This window comes from Rissa tridactyla, chromosome 5, assembly GCF_028500815.1.
Source record: "Rissa tridactyla isolate bRisTri1 chromosome 5, bRisTri1.patW.cur.20221130, whole genome shotgun sequence".
NCBI classification, from domain to species: Eukaryota; Metazoa; Chordata; class Aves; order Charadriiformes; family Laridae; genus Rissa; species Rissa tridactyla.
In genome coordinates this window covers 21684955-21707912 of record NC_071470.1, presented here as the reverse complement: position 1 = coordinate 21707912, position 22958 = coordinate 21684955, and the positions used below count along the sequence as shown (strand labels likewise).

Genomic DNA, 22958 nt, shown 5'->3' with positions numbered 1-22958 from the left:
TGCTTCCATCCACGCCACAGCCCTGTGCTTCCCACCCAGGCCAAACCCGCTCAGCCCGGGAGGAAGCCCCTCTCCCCTGAGCACCGGGGCTCCATGAGACATCAACAGGCTGCGCTGGACAACACGACAGGCAGTAAATCGCCAAAGTCATTGCACCTTTGCGGACACCCTGCCTCTGCAGCACTGCTCATCGCTCTTACGGATGAAAATCAACACTGCAGCTTGACCCACAGGTCCTGGGACACGCCAGATGTCAGCTGAGGCTGGCGATGACCTCGCAGGCAATTGCTGAGCAGAGCATGTATGATACGGTGCCAAACTCAACACGTAGAAGGCAGTTTTGGCACCCTGCAGTCTCTACACAGCAAGCAGGTAACTCCCCCACACCGACAAATGCCGGATGCCCCTGCTGCTGCCTGATGACCCACCAGCGCAGTAACTGTCTCCCAGGCTGGGACCATGACTCAGAAATGGCAGAAAGTGCCCTGAACTGAAGGAGCAGATTAGGTTCCCAAAGATCTTGACTGCTTCCCTCAGGCTACAGACATCCCCATTCTTTTAGTGGCTCTAGCCTCAGCCATACGTGGAGAAAAGCAGTCAGCTCCATCACCCACTGCAGAAGATGTAAAACCTGCATTCTCTGGATGTCATTTTTATGGAGAATCATTCTACCATAAAATCACTGAGAGCAGATCCAACTGCTGGAGACACAAAACAAGGCTACTGCTTGCGACAAAAGGATGCTCTCCTATGCAGCGTTTCTTCCTCATGTTTAACTCTACGCCGGACAAATCAAATGATGTTAAATTGAACAGCAGGGTGATGCAATGGGACAATGTCCCCACAAAACAAACCAACTGACCAACCAACACTGAAGGTCAGAGCATGGACTGAGAGCTTGTGAGAAGAGCCACATATAAAGTCCATTGTAAAGCCCATCAGTAAAGCCAAGTGTGGTTTTTCTACGTGGTTTAGAGAGCCTTGCAGAAGTTGATTTGTCGACTCTGTCTTGTATAGCCCGGGAAACTCTAGGACATTGCATGAAATTCAGGATACGATAGATCCTGTACAACTGGGACAAAAGCAGAGGTCTGTTTTTTAAACAGGGATTGTAACACAAGTACAAGTGCGTGGTCAGGTCACCATGGGCTTTCCTCCCATCCAGCGCTGTCTGCTTTAAAGGCTATTAGCCCGTTATTCGGCACCTCTCTTTAACCAGAAAACTAAAACATAGGCAGTAGGTAACAATAGACTTTAATGATACACCTGGTTAGTACTTAGCGACCATCTTTCAGACCCAGACTGAATGCCAAATCACTCTGGCAATTGCATTTCTTGTAGTTACCAGCCCTTCTCCTTTTTAAAATATATCTTTCTGACAGCAGCCCACAGCTAGTATTTCCTTCTCATTCTCTGAAGCGCAGAGCACTACAAATACATCATTTAGCTTTGCTGCAGTCCTTTCTGTCCCTTTGATCATCTCCTTTACACCCCTCTGCATTTCTGCTTCGTTCCCGCATGTGCAGTACATCAAAAAAGAGCTTTGCAGCAAGTACCTTGGGCTTTTCAGGGTGGGTTTTTTTTTTCAGGGACACAGTCCCAGCTGGTCTAAACCAGCACAAACGCCACTGAAGTCAGCAGCATTATTGTATTTAAACCAGGTAAAATTCTGACCCTAGTTCCCATTTCAAAATGCCTTAGAATTGAACTAAAGCTTTAAAATTCTGTTATTGGAGTGCTGACTGCTGGCTTGGAAATTTCCTTGCAGAAGTGTGAAACTCAATTGCAGTCTGTTACTTTGTGACTCAAGGAGTAGACCATGAATGATGGTCCTTTCTTCCTTCCATTCATCCTGTCCCCTTAAAAAATGGTTTATGGCGCTAAGAAATAGTTTTTCTAATAGTAGCTAGACTGGACAGTTTCTTTTTGCATTTTACAAACGTAAACCATCCCCCTTTGCATTTGGCTAGCTGTTGGCTGAACATTTTTGGCATATATTTATAAAACCTGATTATAAGACATTTTACTTCTTTCAAATGCTTTAAAACTGAGCAATTTCATAGTGTTATCGTGTTGCAAGTATGGATTTCCCCAGCTCAGAGGCTGGTAGTGAATGAACTTGGGAAAAGGCTGCAAAGGAGGTAGCGTAAGGCTTGGGGTGACGGGCAATCCTGGCTCCGGGTCTTAGAGTTCAGCTTCCTCTGAACACCGCATGGCTCCCACAGGCAGAGTCATCTGAACAACTCATAAATACCCTGAAGAAAAGAAATACTAGTTGTCCTATTTCATAGATTAGGAACGGAAGCCCAGGGCTAACGTAACACCTTCAACATCCCAATATCCCAAGCAGAAGTTAGCTCTGCATTTCCAGTCTCTGGCTAACGATCCAAGTAGTGGATGCCCATTTATCTCTAATCTCCCTCATACAGAAAGAAAAAAGAAAAATCAGCTCTCAGATGAGTATCTCAGATCTGATGTAGAATATGATAGCAGCAAGACTAACACACACAATTCTACCATTCGAGAAGCCGACAGCCACATTCCTTACCCAGCTGGCAATAGACCTGAACTGGGAAAAAGGATTTTCTTTGCAATTTTCTTGCGTTGAGAATTGTTCCCGCGTAATATGAGCTACTCCCCTCTCTCTACAGAAATCTCAGCCTGGTAAATTGCTCTCGTGAAGGCTGAATCCACATTTCAGCTACAACAGTGGGAAGCGCTGCAGGCAGGGCAATGCCCCCAAGAGGAGAGCATTTCTCAGTTCATGGGATGATGAAACACATGTGAACTCTCCGTGCTCCAGACAGCTTCTGGGAAACAATTTCTCCGCGCCTCAGTCTGATGTTGCACTGCCTCGGTACTGCTTACTGCTCTCTTTGGAAAGAAATCACTGCTGTCTGGAAAAAAAAATAAAAGGAATAAAAATGTACTTCAGGGGAGCGGATAAGTTGGCGAGTAAAGCAGCAGACAGTGGCTCTAAGACTTTACAGAGAAGCATCGCTGAAATGTACCTCAGCATCTGACAGTTTGAATTGCGCCCTTCAGGTTTTAAAACCAGAGAAACTTCGGTAGACGTCCATGTTTATGTTACGTTTACGTTGCTCAAGCACCGCTTTCAGTTTTGGCTAATAAAGAAATAAAAATGCAAACCAGCCCCATGACAACCAGCACACAAGCGAGCGAACTGCCCAGCTGTGCCCTAATAAAGCTCCTTCCTCTCCCCTCGCTGCATGTTGGAGGTCGCTTGTTTTAGATAAGCACATTAGGTCATCAAAAGGAAGATTAATTTACAAGCTTGTTAACTTTTTTCCCCCCTTTTTTTTGGAATGTCCGTGAGGACCGAGAGCCAGGCTAATAAAGTAATCAAGAAAGGACAAAGCGTTCACCCTGCCCCAAATGAAAATGACCAAAACTTTTTCCCCCTCCCTCCCTTTCTTCCTCCCCTCCCACGGTTCTCCCGGTGACGCCTCCCCTGAGCCAGCGTTACCTAACTTTTACACAAACACGCAGTTCCCATAAGCATCAACTTCACACAGCTCTGGCTTTCTCTCTGATCACATCTCGGGTTAGGGGAGCAGAGGCAAAGAGCGACCACCGAGGGCTTCACCAGCAGCTCTGCAAGGTAACCAGCTCCTTGGATTTTCACTTTTCGTTTGTCATGCCTAACTAGTGGTTAAGTAGATGGACCAAAAAAAGCCTCCTGGCAAACGGTTTTGCTGGAATTTGTAGTAGGAGAAAAGTTTCAATACAAACAAAAACAGATTAAATAGCACTTTGGCTTAGTTGCTTCCTGCAGCGAAAAAAGGGCAGTTTTTAAGATCAAGATCTAGCATGAAATATAAAATCACTGGGATTTCTTTTAGTCATGGGTGTCAGTTGTATGTGTTTCAACATGCGTATGCGTTCTGATTTAGTTTCAATTAATCACATTAGACAGATTTAGAAAGCAGCTGTCTACTGGGACCATGCTCCAGCGGTTTTGCCCAGCCCTGACACAGGCTGCGTGCCTTTCTCTCCAGTCATTCTGCTGCAAAAAGCCCTTAATTCGCTGTAGCTTCTTCTACCTTTCGCAGGCTCCAAGTCGCCAAGATGCTTCTGCTTCTTTCTCTGGTCACTGGGCTTGCCCTGTCTGCCTCTGGTGTCATGACAGGCAAAGAAACTGATCCAAGCCAAGAGTCATTTTTTGAGATCCAGAAAAAAGTGAATGACCTCTGGCAGAATCTGCTCTATCCCGTAATGCCTGGTAACGGGACCGATGGGATGATTTACGCCACTTGTGAAATGAAGCCCAGCTCCAAAATAGATGCTGACAAGCCACAAGTGACTGGACAAGTCTTATTCAGACAGTATTTCTCATATGGAAGATTAGAAGCCATTTTTCACTTGGATGGGTTTCCGTTGGATAATAATCAATCTGGTAGAGCTATACACATCCATGAGCTTGGGGATCTCAGCAACGGCTGCGATGCTACAGGAGGACACTATAACCCTTTCAGCGTGAATCACCCCCGCCACCCAGGGGATTTCGGCAACTTTTTTCCTAAAGAAGGCAAAATCAGAAAATACAAAACAAATCTCTCTGCCACTATGTTTGGTCCGTATTCCATCATGGGCAGGTCCGTTGTGATCCACGAGCAGGAAGATGACATGGGCAAGGGCAACAATAAGGCCAGTTTGGAAAATGGAAATGCTGGGAAACGCCTGGCTTGCTGCGTGATTGGGATATGCAACAAGAACTTGTGGGAAGAGAAACTGCCTGAGGTTACAGACAAGAAGAAGAGAGGGCTCAAACAAACATAGAACCAGGCTTAAGTGAAGACCACCAAGCCAGCTACAGCCTGAGCAGCAGAAAGTACCTTTTGGCCATGCCACTGGCCACTAAGATACATGGCTAAAGGATTCCCATTTCCATTTGCTTGCTCCTCTAAGAAACGCTTATCACTTTGTAGAGCCTCCTTTCTGTAAGCCCACCAATAAAACCAGCATCAACTCAACATTGTGATGTATTTTCTTGAAGAGAAAAGATTCCCTTTTATGCAGTTTGGGAGTTGAATGCATGTAAGTAAGAGTGCTAACGGATATGGTTGATAGTCTGTTAAGAGTGTGTGTTGGAAAGGGCTCTTAAGGGATCATAACTTAGATACCAAAGAAAAAAAATAGTGAATATGAATAAGAAATTGCCTCTCATTAGACACTATCCTGTATTCAGCTGCAAATCTGAAAGGCAAAGAGATCTCTGTGCTTTCAACCGTGTTGTGTTGCAAGACCAGGATAATGGACCTCCCCTAAAAATAAGGGAAAGTACAGACATTTCTGGTTTAAACTTTACATCCTTTACGTTATTCTACTTGTATTTTCAGGGCTTATTCTCAAACACGTATAAGCTTCTTAACTATTTTAAATTGTCCACATGGCTACAGCTAAGTCACACTGTTTACATCTGAAAGTACACTTAATAGAAATATTCCAGTTTACCATCACTCCCCAGCAAAAATTCCCTAAAGCCTCTAGCTTGTGCCTGTTAGTAACTAAGTTTGGTGTACAAAACTTTGAATGCTGCTTAGACAATGATGCTAAAGTTAACGGATCACAGATAAATATTTTCAAAGCCAAAAAATACTAAGTGTGTTTCTTCATGCAAAAATGTAGGAAGTAAATCAGACAATTTAGACTGGGAGAAGTCAGTGAAAAGATTTAAGCCATATAATTTTTAGACTTAAAACTCTCACTCAGTAAAGCTTTACTTTTTTAATTTAACACAACTCACTGAAAATACTAAAACACTCCCTCATGACTATCGTTCATCTGATACTGAGAAGACAAAAGGAAACAAGCAGGTAGAACAAGCATATCAGGAAATGTTTTTATTAAAGATGACAAAACATATTAATAGAGTTGAACCATGTTGTGCAGTTAACCCAGGCAGCAACAAGAGAGAGGTTTGCAAATAAATTAAACTGCATAATTTACAAAGTAAAACTACAAAAAGAAGCTGGTAAACAAAATCCTATCTTTTAGAAATGTAGCAGGCTTTCAACTTAATCTTGGTTAAGATTTTGAAATACATTCCTGAGCTCATATGGATTAAAGAAATTCCATTGTCTTTATTATACAAATTTCCATACGCTTAAAATAGTCTCACTTAGAAAAGAAGCAGCATTCTAAAAGATGCTTCTTAATCTGTCATTTTGACACACTTATTTTACAAATTCGGTGAACATTGTTTTTCAAACAACCGCAACATCGCACTTTCAAATGAAATACTTCTCACAGGCAATGCATGAATTCACTTTTAGGTGAGACAACCTCCTTAAATTCACTTTGCGAAATGTATCTTCTCCATACCCCTGCCACAACATTCCCTTCCCAGTTTGCCTCCCCAGAGCCCAACACCAAAAAGGCTTCTATCTCTGGATGCGACTTCTGCATTTCTAAAGTCCTAGAAAAAGGGAACACAAGTCTAAAAAAAACCCAATCAAACAAAACCAAACCACCCCTGAAAAACGTAAAGTAGTGTTGATTTCACAACAAAACAATTAATTTACCGGGAAAAAAATAAATCATTGTTCTAATAGCACAACAATATCAACTACAGCAATATCCAAGGAAGATACTGACGAGAATATTCAATTAGTTACCACATAGAGCAGCAAAGATGTCTTACTTTTACAAGTCTCCTGGCTTTGTAGTCTTGTGTTCCTGGGAGAAGGCTAAAAACGTAGCTAGAATACGCATTCACTACAGCAGAAAGGAGAGGGACAGTATTGCAGCATGATATAGAACTAAAAATGAGTTTTCCAGAGATCTAGGTATCTCACTGGAATGTAATGATTGCAATGATATAAAAATGGCATCTAAGAGGGAGAATGGCGTGAGGATAATTACCAAGATGTCCTAATTGCTGGGCTGTACATCACTATGTTCTCACAGAAAAAACATACTAAAAAGAATCAACGAATGAGGCACTAAAAAGCTGTTACTCCGGCACTGCTTCTATCTGCTCAAATTTTTGCAAGAAGCTCTTCATTAATTAATAGCATTAACTGGCTGTTAAGGGACCAGGAGCAAATGCCGACTCACTCAACTATGGGTCAGGAAAGAGAGAGGACAAGGAAACACTATAACGCCCTGAACATTCCAGAGCTCAGCTACGTGAAACCTTGACCTTCTTCTTCGTTTGCCTCAGTTCTGACTGCATTGATATTTAGCTCTGCGCAGGATTAGTCTGTGAAAGATGGAAAAGAATACATCTTGAATAAAATGCTACTTCATGTGACGTTCAAGCATTAAAGGAAAAAACCCTGCCACGTTCTCCCGGAGATTTCAGTTTCTGCAGCTATTTCTCTTCCGACTTGTCAGTACTGTCACATAAATGAGTCAATAACACAGTCAGTTACAATTAATGGGAACAGCATAACAATCTTTCAAATGCTTAAACTCTTCTTGTTTTTTCAGGTGATGAGGAACTTTAATGATGATCAGGATAGTGAAAGGAAAACTTTTTACTGCTTCGTGTTCCTAACACGCTTAAATATACAGATGGCTTTTGTTCCTAAGGGCTGCTGCTTAATATCAGTGAAATGCTGCAATGTCAAATTACCTTTAAAGAGAAGGGAAACATGTTTGAGGAGCACTCTGAGTATGGCTTTACTGCCTGCAGACAGACACTGAAAGGGTTACATGAATGCACCTGCTAGGGAAAACACATGAGAACGGAGACAAGCCACATTTTTCACCTTCCCACTACCATTCCTTATACTTATATGTAATCATTTACATACAGCCTTTCTTCTGCTGAATACAAACTGTTCATGGACTCTGACACCTTGATTACAGCAGCACCTGCTAGCTCATCTTCCATATACAGAAGAGTTTGTCAGTATTGCTAATATAAACTCTGTTCATTCAGTAGCTGACAAGTGGGCTGTAAAAATTTGCAGCTGGCAGTTATTTGTCAAAGGAGGACTCAATCTGGGAGGGATTTTCCTTTTTATTAGTAGTATTTTATTAAATTTGGTTTAATTCTCTCTGATTGGTTTCAAGTTCTAGGAGTGAAAAATGAACATTTACAGACAATTAGGTCCCAAGCCAGCAGAAAAATTGCCTTGACGGCTGCTGGCCCATAGAAGCTCCACAGCTGCAGAGACTATTCCTTATGCTACAAACAGGAGAGGAAGGACGTGCCTCCCCTTCTCCAACAGCTGCTAACTCCAACGTTAAGCATTCCCTTGTTGCTGCCTTCCTAGGAGCAGAGTGGCACAGCTCCAGCATGAGGAGCGAGCTAGGGAATGACACAGCAGCCTCCCTTTTCGCCAGTTATTACAGGAAAGCTTTCCTATGGCTAAATATCAACAAGGGAGTAAGTTTAAGAAAGTGGCAACGATGCAAATAAGCCTTCTACCACACCACAGACTGGTGAAATGAGAAGGAAAGGAAAAGTTATCCTTAATTCAAAAAAAAAAAAAAAAAAAAAAAAAAAAGAGACACAGATTCCTTTAAAAAGGAGGGCACAGATGGAGTAGGCTGAAATCTACCACCCGTTACTCAGCCCGAGGGCTGTTCCAGCTCCTGTAGGTTGAGGAATGCAATTCCAGTAACAGAGGGCCAAGCAGGTGGACAGGGCATCACCGGTTCTCCTCTTGCTATTCTCCTTGCTTTGGAACAGCATTGCCACTTCTCACAGAAAGAATTCTGGCTTCTCTGACGATGTTTCCTTCAGAGCTTCATTAAATTGGCTTCTCAGTAACTGGCGAAATAACTCCCTATATTTTCATGAGATGAGCTGGGAGAGGGAAGAAAAAAAATTTCATACAGTTGAGAAGATATACAGGTTTGAAATGAGAGAACTGTATAGATGCAGGGATCATTTTCAGAAACTTCCTATAAGGGAATAGTGATTTTATTCTATGGATGTACTTGCAGGGGCTATATGTAAAGAGAAATAGAATGCAGTCTGAGAAACAAGCAAAAGCTTCCAACTTTAAGATGCTTCTCAATTTATCACTCCAAGTTTTTCATCCTTGGAAGACACTTCTAACGATTAAACTACAGTCCAACACTGGACCATACACATTACAGAGGCCTAGCGATAATATGATACATCATTATCACTGGTCTCTTTGCTACACTAATGTAAATTAGATCAATCTATGTAGAAACTTCAAATCATTACAACGAACCAACATGATTAAGCCTCATCAGCTTCAAATTCTTTCCCTTAGGTAATTTACATTTTTGGTACATTGTAGCCCAAAACTAACAGAAAAACACTTTCATTAGACAAATATTAACAGATCGATATAAAAATATACCCTATGGCATGCAGTTTCACTGATCATATTTGCAGCAGCTCAGCCACTGCAAAAGGATTATGGTGAGAAGCCCCAGGGCCTGGATTTCATACCTCAAGCCAAACTGTTATCCAAATATTCACAGTTTTCAGCAGAATCAGATGGCTTCTTGTTTTCAGATTCAGGAAGCTCCTCAAAGCTGTTATTGGTGTGTGCAGTTGTAACACCGAGCCCTCCGTGCCTTCCAGGGTCCTCAGTATGCACCGCATCCACGGTGCTGCTATTTCCATCCCCTCTTTCATTGGGAATTTCACAATCGCTCTCTGAGGTTTCGTCATTGTCTTTCAGGGCCTCAGTTTCAGCTGTTTGTTCATTCTCCGAGTTTGAGGGATCTGTGGGGTCAGATGAGTCAGGGCTGGAAAGTGGGAACTCTCCCTCAGATGAACCATTAAACTCTGCTCCAACCACTGTGTTCTGCTCCCCTGCGGAAGCGCCTGCTCTTTTCCCTTCCAGTTCTGCAACTGCCTGCTCTGTCAGTTTAATTATCTGACTTCCGAGCTTGTTTATTTCTTCTTCCTCGGAAGGTAGCTGGGGTAATGAAGGATAAAAATGTTTATTTTGGTTTCTGTTATTTAAGTCGGTTCCCTCTGGAGCCAGGGACTCACTTGCAACAGCACTAGTTTCATCACATTCTCCCTTCTGTTCTGCTGAAAAAGAAATGGAATACCGAGATGTTCTAGTCAGTCACATATATTTATTACATATCTGAGCTGAAGACCATCACCACCAGTGCCAGACCCCAGAGATGTTTATCTCAGTAAGGAATTTCTAAGAGTGATTCCCTATCCCATCCCAGGCCCATTTCTTAGATGATAAGCAATCAACACGAAGTTTCTTGATGGATCGGGCCCTGTTTTAGAGCCTGTCTTTCCCTAACACTGACTACTCTAAGAGAGTCATATTTGATACCATGCTGTAGAACAGCAGGCTCAGGCAAACTTTTTCAAAAGTATAGCAACTCTAAGCAAGGCACTCAGCTACAGAAATTTTTGGCACAGCTTAACATGAATCCCCACATCACTACCACTTTCAGGGGTTAACACAAGCTCCATTTATTTGAAGCTTTTCACAGGCTTTCATCCAATAACAAAGTTTCGTTACTGGTCCTGCAACATTTCTCCTAACATAAAAGATTATTCTAATTTGGGTAACAGCATAAACCAAAGCAGCAGTGGAAGAATTTTAAACATACCATTATACCAAAAGGCAAACACTGAACAAAGTGTCAGAATAGAGAAACAGCAACGTGTAAACAAACAGCTTTGTGAAAGAGAGAATTTGTCCTCATCTCAGTTAAGGACAAAAAGCCTCATTGAAAATAAGCTTGCGAAGTCAAGTAAGAAAAATCAGGAAATACCAGAAGTACGTCTGCATTGACAGCTTAAAATGACTCTTGTCATGCAGATGCATTACCTTTTAGTATATGAGCATTTACTCCTTCTCGCATAGGAATGCTGCCTCACGCAATGCACGGGACAGCCTGGCTGCAGGGAGGGACCAGAGCTACACAACAGAGGAGCCCACTGCCTCTATCAGACCCGCCTCATGTATAATTCGGGAGCTGCCGAGTGGGTGAGACAAGGGTTGGCGTGAAGGGAACAGACACTCTTCCTACCATTAAGGAAGCCAAGAATGCTAGTCTGAAGAGCTGGAATTTAAGTCTGTGGAAAAGGCAGGGATAAATTAACTTTCAAAAGGTGACCACCCACTGGATCTAATCCTCATTATCTGAGCACTCAGCTGGAAACCTAGGAGCTTGATTTGCAGTACTGCTCTGCTCATGTTGTATATCTAAACACGCATACCCCAAGTGCTCCAAAAAGAGCCAAAATGTATGTAGCTCAGCACTCGAAATTAGCAGGGACTCTACCTTATTCTTTGTGTGCCTCAGTTTCCTCCCTCTACAGTGGGACAACACCATCCCATCACCTTGCTGCAATTTTCTGAAGATAAATTGTTTCAAAGCACTAGAACACCAGAGAAGAGTTCATAGAAAACCAGTACTTTTTCTTCTGGGAATGCTTGAAATAGCACACAGGCAATACAGCAGGAGCAATGCATTTAACAATGGAGAGGAAAAAAACCTGAATAGCTGTTCATTAGCAGCTGCGATGCTCAAGAAAATCTATCCCATGACACTATCCATCCTGTGCGTTGGATAAAGTGAGATTTAGTGGCACAAGACAGTCTTTAATTCATATTACTGTACCATGTCATTATGCATTTTCACACAGGAACTGCACAGTACATCCTACAGACTTCTATCATCCAGCTTAACTGAAACAATGATAACAAGTACAGACTAAAACAGGCCTTGATGAGATCAGGGTAAGCAGATAGATTAGATAAAAAAAGCCTGAAAAAGCCCTCTGATTATCTGTAGATCTAGCTAGAGCAACACTTGACGTAATACAGAAAGTTCTGATAAAGAATATATGTTAGTGCAAAAGCTAAAAATGTTTCCCGGGCCAAACAGGCATCAAATACCAACGGTGCTATTTAAAGGACCATAGCTGACAGACTTGACATCAGGCCTAGTATTTAAAGATATGTAAGAATTTCATTGCTATTTGCTTATCAACTGTTTTCACTCAACTGATCAACTAATCGGAAAATAAAAGTGGTTTTGTTTGTATTTCTGGAATACTTTTAAACCAAGGGCATACTTCCTTGGTAAATGAAGGCAGATGGACACATTCCTATGTTCTTCCCAGCTGCCAAGCTCCCCCAGATTTTGGAGGTACACTGAATAGATGAAAAATTGCAATACGCACCAAGCTCCTAAAACTCTGCAGCAGACATTAATTCTCTATGCTGAGTGGCACAAAAGGTGACTGGGTGTATCACTCCCATATAGCTGCTGACTGGAGAGAAGCGGGGTGACTCCAAGCACAGGGACATGCCCTACAGCTGAAAACACACTGCTTCCTTTCCAGGCTTCGAAGGGAAGACGACAGCCCCAAACATCCTCTAGAAAAAGGATCTGGAGCAACAGAAGTTATCGTTGCTCCATCTATTGCTAGAAGCTATGGCGTCCCCTGCGCAGCTGGTAGTATATAAGTGCTCATCTATATCACCGAAACGCTGGTCCAGTTTAAATACACTATCATAGAGGTGGCTTTTGCCTGAGTTCTCACTGCAGGTTATCAGGTATACTGGAAAAAAACGAGCTGTTCAGGCAGAACAGTAATTTCTTAACCTATTCCAGTTTAATGACAGGATTTCTGTGACTGATCTTGGCTCTGTTACAGTTATGGGATAGGGAGGAGGAAAGAGGGCAATGACCTACTGGGAGCCAACTCTTCCCATGACTGCCACAGCCCTAATCCTTGTCTGCTGCCTCCTCTCCAAGACTGTTTTCTTCTACTCTTCCCTGCCTAGCTCTTTGATCCTGCCAGATATGCCTTTGTTTATCCAGTCCCTACACTCCCTCTGCCAATTTCTCATCGACCTCAATCTTCTTCATCACACCTTACTTTCAGCATTTTGATTCCTCGCTCCTGCGCTCTGACCTCTGCTCAGCCAGATGCAGGTCGCCCCTCACTCAGACTTCCTTCGGGTCTGTCAATCCCCATCTACTCTAGTCTTCCCATCACTTGAGAGTCCTGATCTCAGCCGCCTTCTCCTCTCTGCTCCAGGTTTTGTTCCCTCTAGGTTTACATTATTTTGAAGGAATGGAGCATGCAGAGTTTTACCAGCGTTGGTGGCACAAAGCAAGCTCAACAGAATCATTGGTTTGTTTTTCATTGTTTTTAGCAGATAAGATTTCAAAGTGAATCGTTTAGAATGGGGTGGAAATTCCAACCTGTTTTCTCTGCGTGGAAGCCTTTTCCCCAGATTTCAAATTCCTTTCAATTACAGATATACTAAATACTTGTAGGTTAAGAAAAAACAAAACAAAAAAAACCACAACAACAAAAAAAAACCCGAACCAACAACACACAAACTAAAAAAAAAATAAACAAACCAAAACCCAAAACATGTGGTCCTCAGAATTTAACACAAAAAAGTGATTTGGCTGACATTTAAAAAATCAGCTGAAGTAGAAAACAGAGCATGGAAAGCTTCAGTCCAGAGCTAAAAGTTTGGCAGTGGTACAAAGTAACAGAAACAGGGTCTGATGAGATCTGACAGGCAGCTTTAATCACAACTGTAATACCAACTTCACCTAGGATAAGTATGTAAAGGAAAGAGCATAATGCCACCAAGTAAATACTTTCAGTTACTGCAGATTCAATTAAAAAAAATAATCAGTGATTAAGCAAGCAAAAAATTAATATTTATGAGTTATTATTACTCACCAGAGAACTATTCACTATAGTTTACTTCTTATTTGTAGCAAAAATATCAGCTGATCAAGATTACAAAAAATGATCAGTCTGGCTGTCAAGTTTTACCAGATGATAATAAAGTCAAAATTAAGCCACAACCTATTTAGTTTCAGGACTAACAAATAAATGGTTTATGATGCTTCATGGTTAGCTGAGTAAGATCTGGGCAAACAAAAATGTTATGCCCACTAAAAAGCTTATCCAAATACCTATAGGCAAGCATAATAATCCATCTCCCATCCATTATGAAAAACTAAGGAAAAAAAATAAATCAAGGTTATCAGTAAAACACTATCTTTTGCTACTGTCAAATAAAGTTAAGCTTGACTTTGGAGAGATGTTAAAGCTTGCTATTGGGGAAGGATTTTTAACAAAACACATGCAACACTATAAAAAAAAAAAAAAGCAGCAGCGAATTTCTCTGGGAAAACGAGTTGGGTATTTCTATTTACCAGGTGCAATCAGGAAGCCTTTCATCTAGGTATCAGCTATAATGCAGTAAAGTGCTAAGCCAGTTCCACAGACTGGTTTCCCACTGTGCATTTTAACTGAGGGAAAAAGAGCAGGAGGCAGTTAACTGTAACATAGATGGCATGAATAACTTCCAACAGTATCAAGTTATCTGGCAGGAAAATTCTTTGAGGACTAAGACCTGATCCCTAGCCCCGTGCAATCTATTCAACAGTCCTTTTTCAGTCGTTTCTTTGCTATTTGTACTGGGACCATCTATCCATTTTACTTGTGGATGATTTATTCAATCTCTGTGACCACTGAAACTTTGCCTTCTGCTATCCCAGCATGAAAATTTATTGCTTTTTATTTGGAAAGAAATGACTCCTCAGGTCTCATCATGTTCCTTACGTTCCAGGTGCTCACCTTGTACTTCAGTTTTCTGTGGCTTCTCAGTAAACGCTAACAACGGTGACCTGGACCTCTGTATAACAGGCAAGGCTGGGTCACTGAATGTTATGGTATCCTTTCCACCTGAAACAAAGTGTTAAAACCATTAGTTCACCAATTACATCTAATGATATCCAACCGTATCCTACTATTTTTTTTTTTTGCAGTGTTATTAAAAAGTACAGAACAGGAAAAGCATCTCAAATGATCCTTCTACAGCATGGAAAAAAAATACTCTGTACTGGAGCTGGAATATGCAAGTCAAATACAGAAAAGGCGTACGTTTTCACCCACAGTACTGAGTAAAGGACAGATTTTTAAAGAAGACCAGGTGCTGTGTGCAGCAAATTGTATTAGCAATTAGCATTCAATTCAGAATATTAATAATCAGATCATACCAAAAATTTTACAAAGAGCAATGGATCATTTGCATGCTATTACCAGCAAGCGTTCAGCACTGACTTTACTCTCTATTACTCTGCCTCAGTGATGAACCCGCTCCTATCACATAGGTAGTTTTACACCACAGATGCACACATGTTATCCTACAATGCTGCCTTAAACAAAAATATTAAAAGCTTAGCATAACTAAGAACTGAGGGAGCGAACAAGTATACATTGCTGGGGAACAGGAGGGATTTTAATCTGAAAATTCCAAAAACATTTCTGAGCAGTTTGGTTTTAAGCCAGATGGAAAAGGGCAATCTTCCAGCTCTTCTGCAGACAAAATAGTGCAAGAAACTCTTCAGCTAGGACTCTGCGGTAGATGCCTAGTCTTTACATATTTTAGCAATACAGAAAGCAACACCTGCAGATCCTTTAGGAAGTCCTCCACTATTCAGGATGCTCATGTTTTCAGTGACTGACACTACCTTAAACCTAGAGGGGAAATGGCAGGAAATGTGCAAGATCAGCTAAGCGTGGTGTTTGTGTGGCCTCCGGAACAACTGCCAACCCATAAGTAACGGCTGGGGAGGCAGCAAGCTACTGCTCTATTTATCTCCATAAGAACGGACATTTATGTAACAACCACTTCTCCCCTCTAAATCTGTTTGCACGTTTCACCTTAAGGCAACATCCTAAATCTAATCACCCATCCAAGACAAAGACTTTCAAAAGAGCACCAGGTCAGGAGATATCCAGAATAAACCCAACTCTGAGAAAGTTCTGGTACCTACTAAGAGATAATGAAAGTCAAGCTGTTCCCATGGAGTCTAACCGGACTATCCCAACCCCTAACTACTTTTGAAAATACTGGCTGTAAATACCTTGATCCTGAAGGTATTAATGACACTTTTATATCCTTCAAGTGCTGGGGTATATACTGCAGCAATATGAATGCAATTAATGCTTTTTAAACATGGATTTGTCAAGCTTTGTTCCCCCTGTCAAGTATGCATCAGAATTCTGCCTTCACCATAGCAAGTAATAAGAAAAATACTAACTAACAGCAAAGTGGAATACCCCCCCACTGTAAGGCAAAATTAATTAAAATGAAAGAAAAAAAAAAAGGGGGGGGGTAAAACAGATCTGATGGCTATTTCGAAATGCCAAAGTCCCTGGAAGAATGCACTGTCCTGTAACTGTGAAGGAATTCTGTGTTGGAAAAAGAACTAAATCATACAGGGGAATAGTAGTATGAAAACATCCAATAGATATTCAAAAGTAGCCACATATCCAAAAAGATATGAAAAATCTAACAGAGGAAGTAAAATTCAAAAAGACGATGAATAAAGAATTGGGAGGGCAAGCCTTTAGCAGGAGAGTAGAAAGCAGTCTTTTTTTTTTTTTTTAATAAAAAAGTAAAGCCTGAGCTAAACCCCCTGAAGATTGCAAGACAAGCTTGAAAAAAAGAAACTTGTTGACTTCCAGCCAGCATTTACACAGTAAACACATTCACTTTCACATTTTTCTCTGAAAACCAACTTGGTTACAGAAAATAGAGCTAAGTTCAGTAACCACACATCTAAGCAACAGATGTGGCCCAAAGAGTCCAGTGCATATTTATTTATTAACAGTGACTCACATCCATTCATGAAGGAGGGACATGGGGGTATTGCTGCACTATAGTCTGTGAATCAGTATCTGAAGTTGGATTACACATGGGGAATTTCAATCAGCTGGTGTGTAAGCTCAATTTTGTAACTTATATAGCTTTGTGCTCCTCTAATGATTTTTTCAAGGACTTTAGTGAAAAGTATGCAGACCTCAAAATAAGCAGACGTATAAATTTTCAATAGTAGTAAATTCTTAATTTTCTTCTCCAGGGTTGGGCATCCTTTTATAACCCCTGCTGCACCCTACACCACTGCAACTGGTTAAACCCACGGCAGCTGCTGAGCCCATTAATTCTACCTTGCCTCTGCTCCCTGCTGATTACTGCAGAGCAAGAGGCACTGCCGAAACTTTCTTATCATCCCAGACAGAAAAAGGCTGAATCATGGTCGGCTCTTTTCTTAGGCTTTCCCCCCCTCCCGCCCAGTGGAAATCTGGAATTTTCAGGAAACGACAGATTTTAAGAAATACTTTAAGAATTACTTATCTGAATGTCTAGTGACATCAAATTGTGAGAGGAATAAGGTGGTGTTTACTATGTACTATTACTGAATACACTTAATATATTATGCATGCAAATTTGAACCACAATGTACCCAAGACAATACTTTTGTGAACATCACATTCTCTGCTTCCTTTTCAAGGCAAGTGGGCTCATAAAATGAAAATCAGAGCCAAATCTACGCCCAAGCTTGCTATCTTTTCAGCAATGAACTTTGCAAGAGATTCACTTAATTAAAGCCCATTTTCCAAACAGGGGAAACCTAAAGTTTGTGGTAGGCAGAACTTCTACAGAAAACAAACTATGTTACCAGTTTCAAAAATTAAGTATGTACTTCCTCTTGATTTAGCTTTCCTATAGTTCATTCATGCATAGCCCAAAAAGCAGATGACAACTATGCCACCTAACAAAAAAAATCAGAAGTGGTCAATCTCTTTCTTCAATAGGATAAAGTTTATTAACCTCATTTATTAACACCATTTGGAAGATATTAATACCATGGTGACACAGGATGTCAGAAATGTTATATGGACAATAATGCCTAAGTAGGAACATTAACTTCAGATTAAAACCTTGCCATTTATAATATGTGTTTCTTCCAGTGCTAGACTGAACATCAGCTTTCATTTGCGTATTTTTTCCAACGACAAGAAGTTCAACTCACAACCAAATAATAATTTTTTCTCTCTGGCTTTAAGACTGCCTAGATGATATACCTTCCATGTTCTGCCCCTCACCCGAGCCAACATTCAGCTGCAGAGTCCACTGTGGTAGTTCCCACACTATTTGGTATGTGCTGCTGTTTTATGGAGTGGAAGCTTTCCACCCTCTGAAAAGTGAATTGGTGACCCACCCGGTGTTGCAAGGCTCTTTCTGACCACCTTGGGACTAGGAGACAAAAGTGCACTCTTGATTTAAAAGAGAAGCAGCAAATCAACAAACCTCAGGGCTCAAAATCCCTTTACAGCTATTTAAGATCATCCTTTCTTACTATTTTCCTCAATTTAAAGGAATTGTCTGGTAGAGCAGTCTCTATTTCTTTTGTGGTCATCTAACTCACTTGACCGAACATCGTAATCTGTCAGATATAAAAATGTTCAGATAACATTTCTGTTTATTTACATGCAGTGACAATATTTAACGTACTGCTAAAATCAGTTACTAAAAATATATGTCAAGCAGAACCTACTCCCAAATCCCACTGAGACATTGTAGCTCAGGCCTTCAGGCAGCACAAGAAAGGAAGGAAAGAGACAGCTGTTATTGCATAAACATTAATTTGATGTTTTACCTACGTAAACCAACAATGGTCCAAGAAGTTCCCACGGATCCATTTTTTTAATACATTTTGCAAAGACTAGAAACGCTGCATTTATTAGTATTAATTCCATGGAATGCTATTTTTGAAGAAAAAAACAAAACCCCCAAACCTACAGTACCTTAAATTGGTGAGTTTATGATACACGTTTGTAGTAAGGTACGAAACTGCATTAGCAGGTTGTTAGGCAAATATTTCACCTGCATCTTTTGGAGAATGTGGGGAAGGACAAGTGCACTAAGTGCACTATGTACGTTAGGTGACTAACTGAAGAGTAATCCATGGAAACAAATTTGTGACCTTCAGTCCTGGAAAGCATCAAAAAGAGAGCCAGTTCCAGAAAGGTGATTTAGAAAGCCTACAACAGGCAACCTAAAGCGGAAATACACCACATCAGTCCAAACGGTTGAACAGCACAGGTTTGTCACAAGGTCTGCTCAGCTTTGTCGGATGTTTTTTTCTAGATGGAAAGGTTAGGTGGGAAAAAACACAGATCGAAAAAACCAGAAGCCTAAACCACACTATCTCCCACCCCCAGTAGTCCTGATACGAAGCTGTAAACAACAAAGCCTAATGATGCAAACACCAGCAATGGAGTAGCATAATTTACAGTGGTTAAAAGACGACACAATTAGGTGTAATGGGAAGAAAAGAAACAAAAAGTAAATGTAAATTAAATATTGCACATTTTCCTAACAGCGAGGTCTATTAGGAAGCAGATTAATCTCCCATTACTTGAGTAATTCAAAACTAAATACAATACTTAAGATGCTACAGGGAATAAGCCTGTTCTGGAGAGATGGACTAGAAAATTTAAGATCATTTACATTTCCAATTTCTCAGAGTTTATGATTGTAGAGAAAAACATTAAAAATACAGCGATAAAATCCATGGAAGTTACAAAAAGTACAAAATTAATAAATAAAATTTATTGAAAAACATAATGGCCAATATCCTGTGTATCATTTTATACAACTGTTCAAATAAAATACTTCCTTTTTTTCCCTGCAGACTGTGGCGACAATTTGATTTTGCAGTATTTGCAGTATTTAAAACTTTTTTTTTCAGTATACGTATTGACTTAGAGTTTAAAGGAGTCTAGTGATTCTTGGTTTCAACTTAACATTTACTAGAGGTTTCTAATTTTGCAAATGTGCTGAACAGCATATTTGCAAAATAACTGTCATTGAAAAAAATTATAGCCAAGCTTTTGTTAAATGCAAATATACCCTTGAAAACTAAATAAGGCAAGTTGTTCTCCTGAATTTTTACTAACCTGGAAGACTCCACAAGCCAGCAATTTCCAAGGTTCTTAATTTCTTTTCTAGTTCTGCCACTCGATTGCCTAGAATTCTTTGGAAAAAGAAAACAAAAACAAACCCCAGGGACAGTTAGTTGAGGTGAGATTCTTTGTTGTACTAAGGTAACCAAAGCCCAATTACCTACATAGCTACAGTTGAATTTTTAACTTAACTAGTGCAGTAAACCTGTACACAGTCATCTCTTTTCACTAATGGCAATGGACAACCTCCCCCTGAGTTAACAGAAAATAAAATATAGTTGTCTAATCTATCCCATGGTTTAAAAAAAAAAAGTCTAGTAGATTTACTGGTCTTCCAACCTTTGTCCTTTGTTAAAGACAAGAACAGCAACTCACAATATTTCTATTTCCTTGCCTGCAAATATCTCTTCCCAGTTACTTTGACTTTCTCTACAGCTAAAACCAGAAGGTAAACGCTAGGCAGACAAAATATGGGAAACTCAAGACAACATCTAGACTGATTTTAAAGTTCTAAGACACAATTTTGGCCTAGTCCTTTATTCACAGAGGTTTCTCTATCATTAAGATTGCTTAAAATGGCAAGGAATATCTTTTCCACTATATCTTTTCTTTTAGCGTTGAACTCTGTTTTCTACTTCACTAAAAAGCTTCAAGCTCTTTAGTGCCTTTATGACCCACTCCCAGTTTTCACTGCATTTCTTGGGTCATCTCTTCCTTTGTATCTGATTCCTACACGAATACTATTTGCAGTTAGCTCTCCCGCAGGATTTAACTTTTAGTCTTAATTCTCTCCCCAGATCAAATGAGAGATTTCTATCTTGCAAAGAAAGCTCTTTTTCCCAATGAATTTTTGAAAGTGTTTCTCTCCCAGGCACAGCAAGTCTCCTAGAGCCAGATGTCTTTAAATAAATCCCAAACAATACTCAATAGAGTGAGAAACCTAGACGAGGCAGCAATTCTAAACATGACAGCAGAGATAATGGACAGCAAGTTTTACTCATCAAATTACAGCAACAGGATAAGTCAGTTAAATTTGAACTGAATGCTGAGAAGCAGCATATCACAAACAGCAAGGCAATAGTATCTTCCCGTGCCCACCAGAGCTGTGTAATACTGCACTGCATGCTCTCCAGTGAGGGTTTTATGCTGCAGACATTTGAGCATACTGGGAATGTCATTACTGACAAGATGGCAGAATCTGGGAAGGACGTGAAGAATAGCAAACCCAGCAAATATCAAAGGGGCTAGAAAAATTGATTAACAGGGACTAAGTTTTTTTGAAATCTCTACTGTGAGGGCTCTGCAAAGACACGATAAAAGCCTGTGTTTTAAAGATTACGATAATATCAAGATTAGAGAGAATGTAAAAGAGAAAGAGAAAGCTTATAATAAATACCAAAGAAAGCACTGACAGGTACAGGGGTGTGTATCAACAGAAAAGCAAACAGCCCATCACGTTTACAAGCGGACAAGAGAAGACATTTGTAAGCAGTTATGTTTATTTCCCCATTGAAACTGCGTAGTCAAATAGGTTACCAAGGTTATGACGGATCTATTACTGTCTTCTCTGATTACAATCAAAATTGTTGATGTCTAGATTTTGCTTTCAGAATGTTTCTGTGTGGTGTGAGAGACTCAGCCTTAAGAACTCTATTTTCATATCCCAGTGTATGGCCCGACATCCAGCAGCTGCGCTCTGCAGTGCAGACAACAGGTGATGGAGAAAGGCACAGAGCAAGTCAGAAGAAGCTCTGCCTCACGCACAGGGAGCCCACTGCCGTCTCCCTGCCTCAGGTCCCAACAAGGGGCAGCCGAAGGAGCTGGAGTTCCCCTGGCTCAGAGGGGCCAGGAACAGACAGAGATGATGCAAGACGACTTCTGCATCATGTTAGCTCAGCCAGGGAGCTGACAAAACAACGTTGATATGGCTAATGATTGTCACCACAAATGGGTCACAAGTTTAGCACTTCTGCCAGGAAAAGAAAAAAATCCTTATTATTTTCCTAAGTAGTTCACCAGTAGTTCCAGGGCAGAAAAGGGGGAAAGATACTGCCCTCCCTGTTGGCTGGCCGTATCACAGAAGGCAACTCAGTCCTCTGCATCAAGTTCAGTTATTGCTACTGCTCTTGTTATTCGGACAACAATAGCAAAGTCACTGTTCCCTTGCTTCTCTTAAATTTTGTAATTCATTTATCAGCTGTACCACACTATTTCTAAAGGTTTTGGAGCAAATATATCCTGATAATTCCTACTAGATCCTCAGAAGAGGCACTGAGCTATTTTTTAACCTTTGTTGCAGTTTCTCACGTAGAAGGATCATTCTGCAGCTGTGAACAATAGTTGGCAAAAAGAGAGGACAATACTTAAACCTGCTCTTTTCATTCAGGAAGAAAGCAAAGTACATTCAGTGGTGAGTACGATTCTAGTTTGCTCCAAACTACATTATCTGACAGGTATGGCAGAAATGAACCCTACAGAAAGCTGCGAGTTATTATGGAAACCTTTTTTGAAAAATAAACATGTAAGCAATCCTGAACACAGTGTGGCTTGCCCCATTCCTCCCTTTCCCCAGCGACCTCCAGATAATTTGCCACCTCTATATGTGCTCTGAGAAGACTGAGCTGTGGTGGCCTGGAACAGCAGATATTTTTAATGGGGCTGCACAGGTTGGTAGCATCAAATTCCCTCATCTCTTTTTTTTATCTCTAGCCATGGTGGACCAGCTCCTTTGACTACAACAGAAAGATCATGTCATGGACAAAGGTGCTGATCGATAGCTATTGCCGTTGTCCTTTGGTTATGTGTCTAATGCAACACGGGAGTTAGTGTAAACCTCCCTCCAGGATAAGGTTTTACAGAAATCTGTTGTTACTGTGACAGCAGCAATGCTTCCACTTGAATTTAGAAGCTCCCTTCTGGTTCTCCCATGCTTCCAACACACGTGGCCATAATCTGAAGGAAGCCGTGCTGATTTACTGCACCTGAGCTCCATTCACCTCTCCTTCAACTTAGATCTTGCTACAGAAGACATTTACCCTCATACAGTCACCCAAGTGTCTGTAAATAGGGTCTGTCACGGTCACATACCTACTTCTACACATCACGTGGAAACATTTACTCAGTTACAGACTGACACAATCCTTTTTGTAATTTTGGTCACGACCGAGCTTGCCCAAGTTAGAAATGGTAAAATTAGTGCACCATGTCTAAGCAGCAGAGC

General features: G+C 40.8%; 2 protein-coding genes across 4 annotated transcripts in view; one reads left to right on the top strand and one right to left on the bottom strand.

Moving 5' to 3' along the window:
• Window positions 1-3487: 3487 nt before the first annotated feature.
• SOD3 (superoxide dismutase 3) lies at window positions 3488-4994 on the top strand. Its single transcript, XM_054203140.1, has 2 exons — window positions 3488-3622; window positions 4074-4994. The coding sequence occupies exon 2, from the start codon at window positions 4090-4092 to the stop codon at window positions 4798-4800; it is 711 nt and encodes a 236-aa protein (XP_054059115.1). The 5' UTR covers window positions 3488-3622; window positions 4074-4089; the 3' UTR covers window positions 4801-4994.
• Window positions 4995-5851: 857 nt separating this feature from the next.
• Window positions 5852-22958, bottom strand: part of CCDC149 (coiled-coil domain containing 149) — a 55103-nt gene continuing 37996 nt past the window's right edge. For 2 of the 3 annotated variants that reach the window (XM_054203407.1, XM_054203409.1), the window contains exons 10-13: window positions 19733-19809; window positions 14558-14665; window positions 9404-9997; window positions 5852-8782 (exon numbers count right to left, since the gene is read on the bottom strand). In XM_054203407.1, the coding sequence (XP_054059382.1) occupies window positions 9405-9997; window positions 14558-14665; window positions 19733-19809 (778 nt within the window). In that variant the 3' untranslated portion in view covers window positions 5852-8782; window position 9404. The remainder of the gene's footprint in view (window positions 8783-9403; window positions 9998-14557; window positions 14666-19732; window positions 19810-22958) is intronic. The other variant, XM_054203408.1, reaches the window with a different exon arrangement.

What these genes read in the sequence shown, in the direction of transcription:
- SOD3 (XM_054203140.1), top strand. Translation starts at nt 4,090, where the DNA reads ATGCTTCTGCTTCTTTCTCTGGTCACTGGGCTTGCCCTGTCTGCCTCT.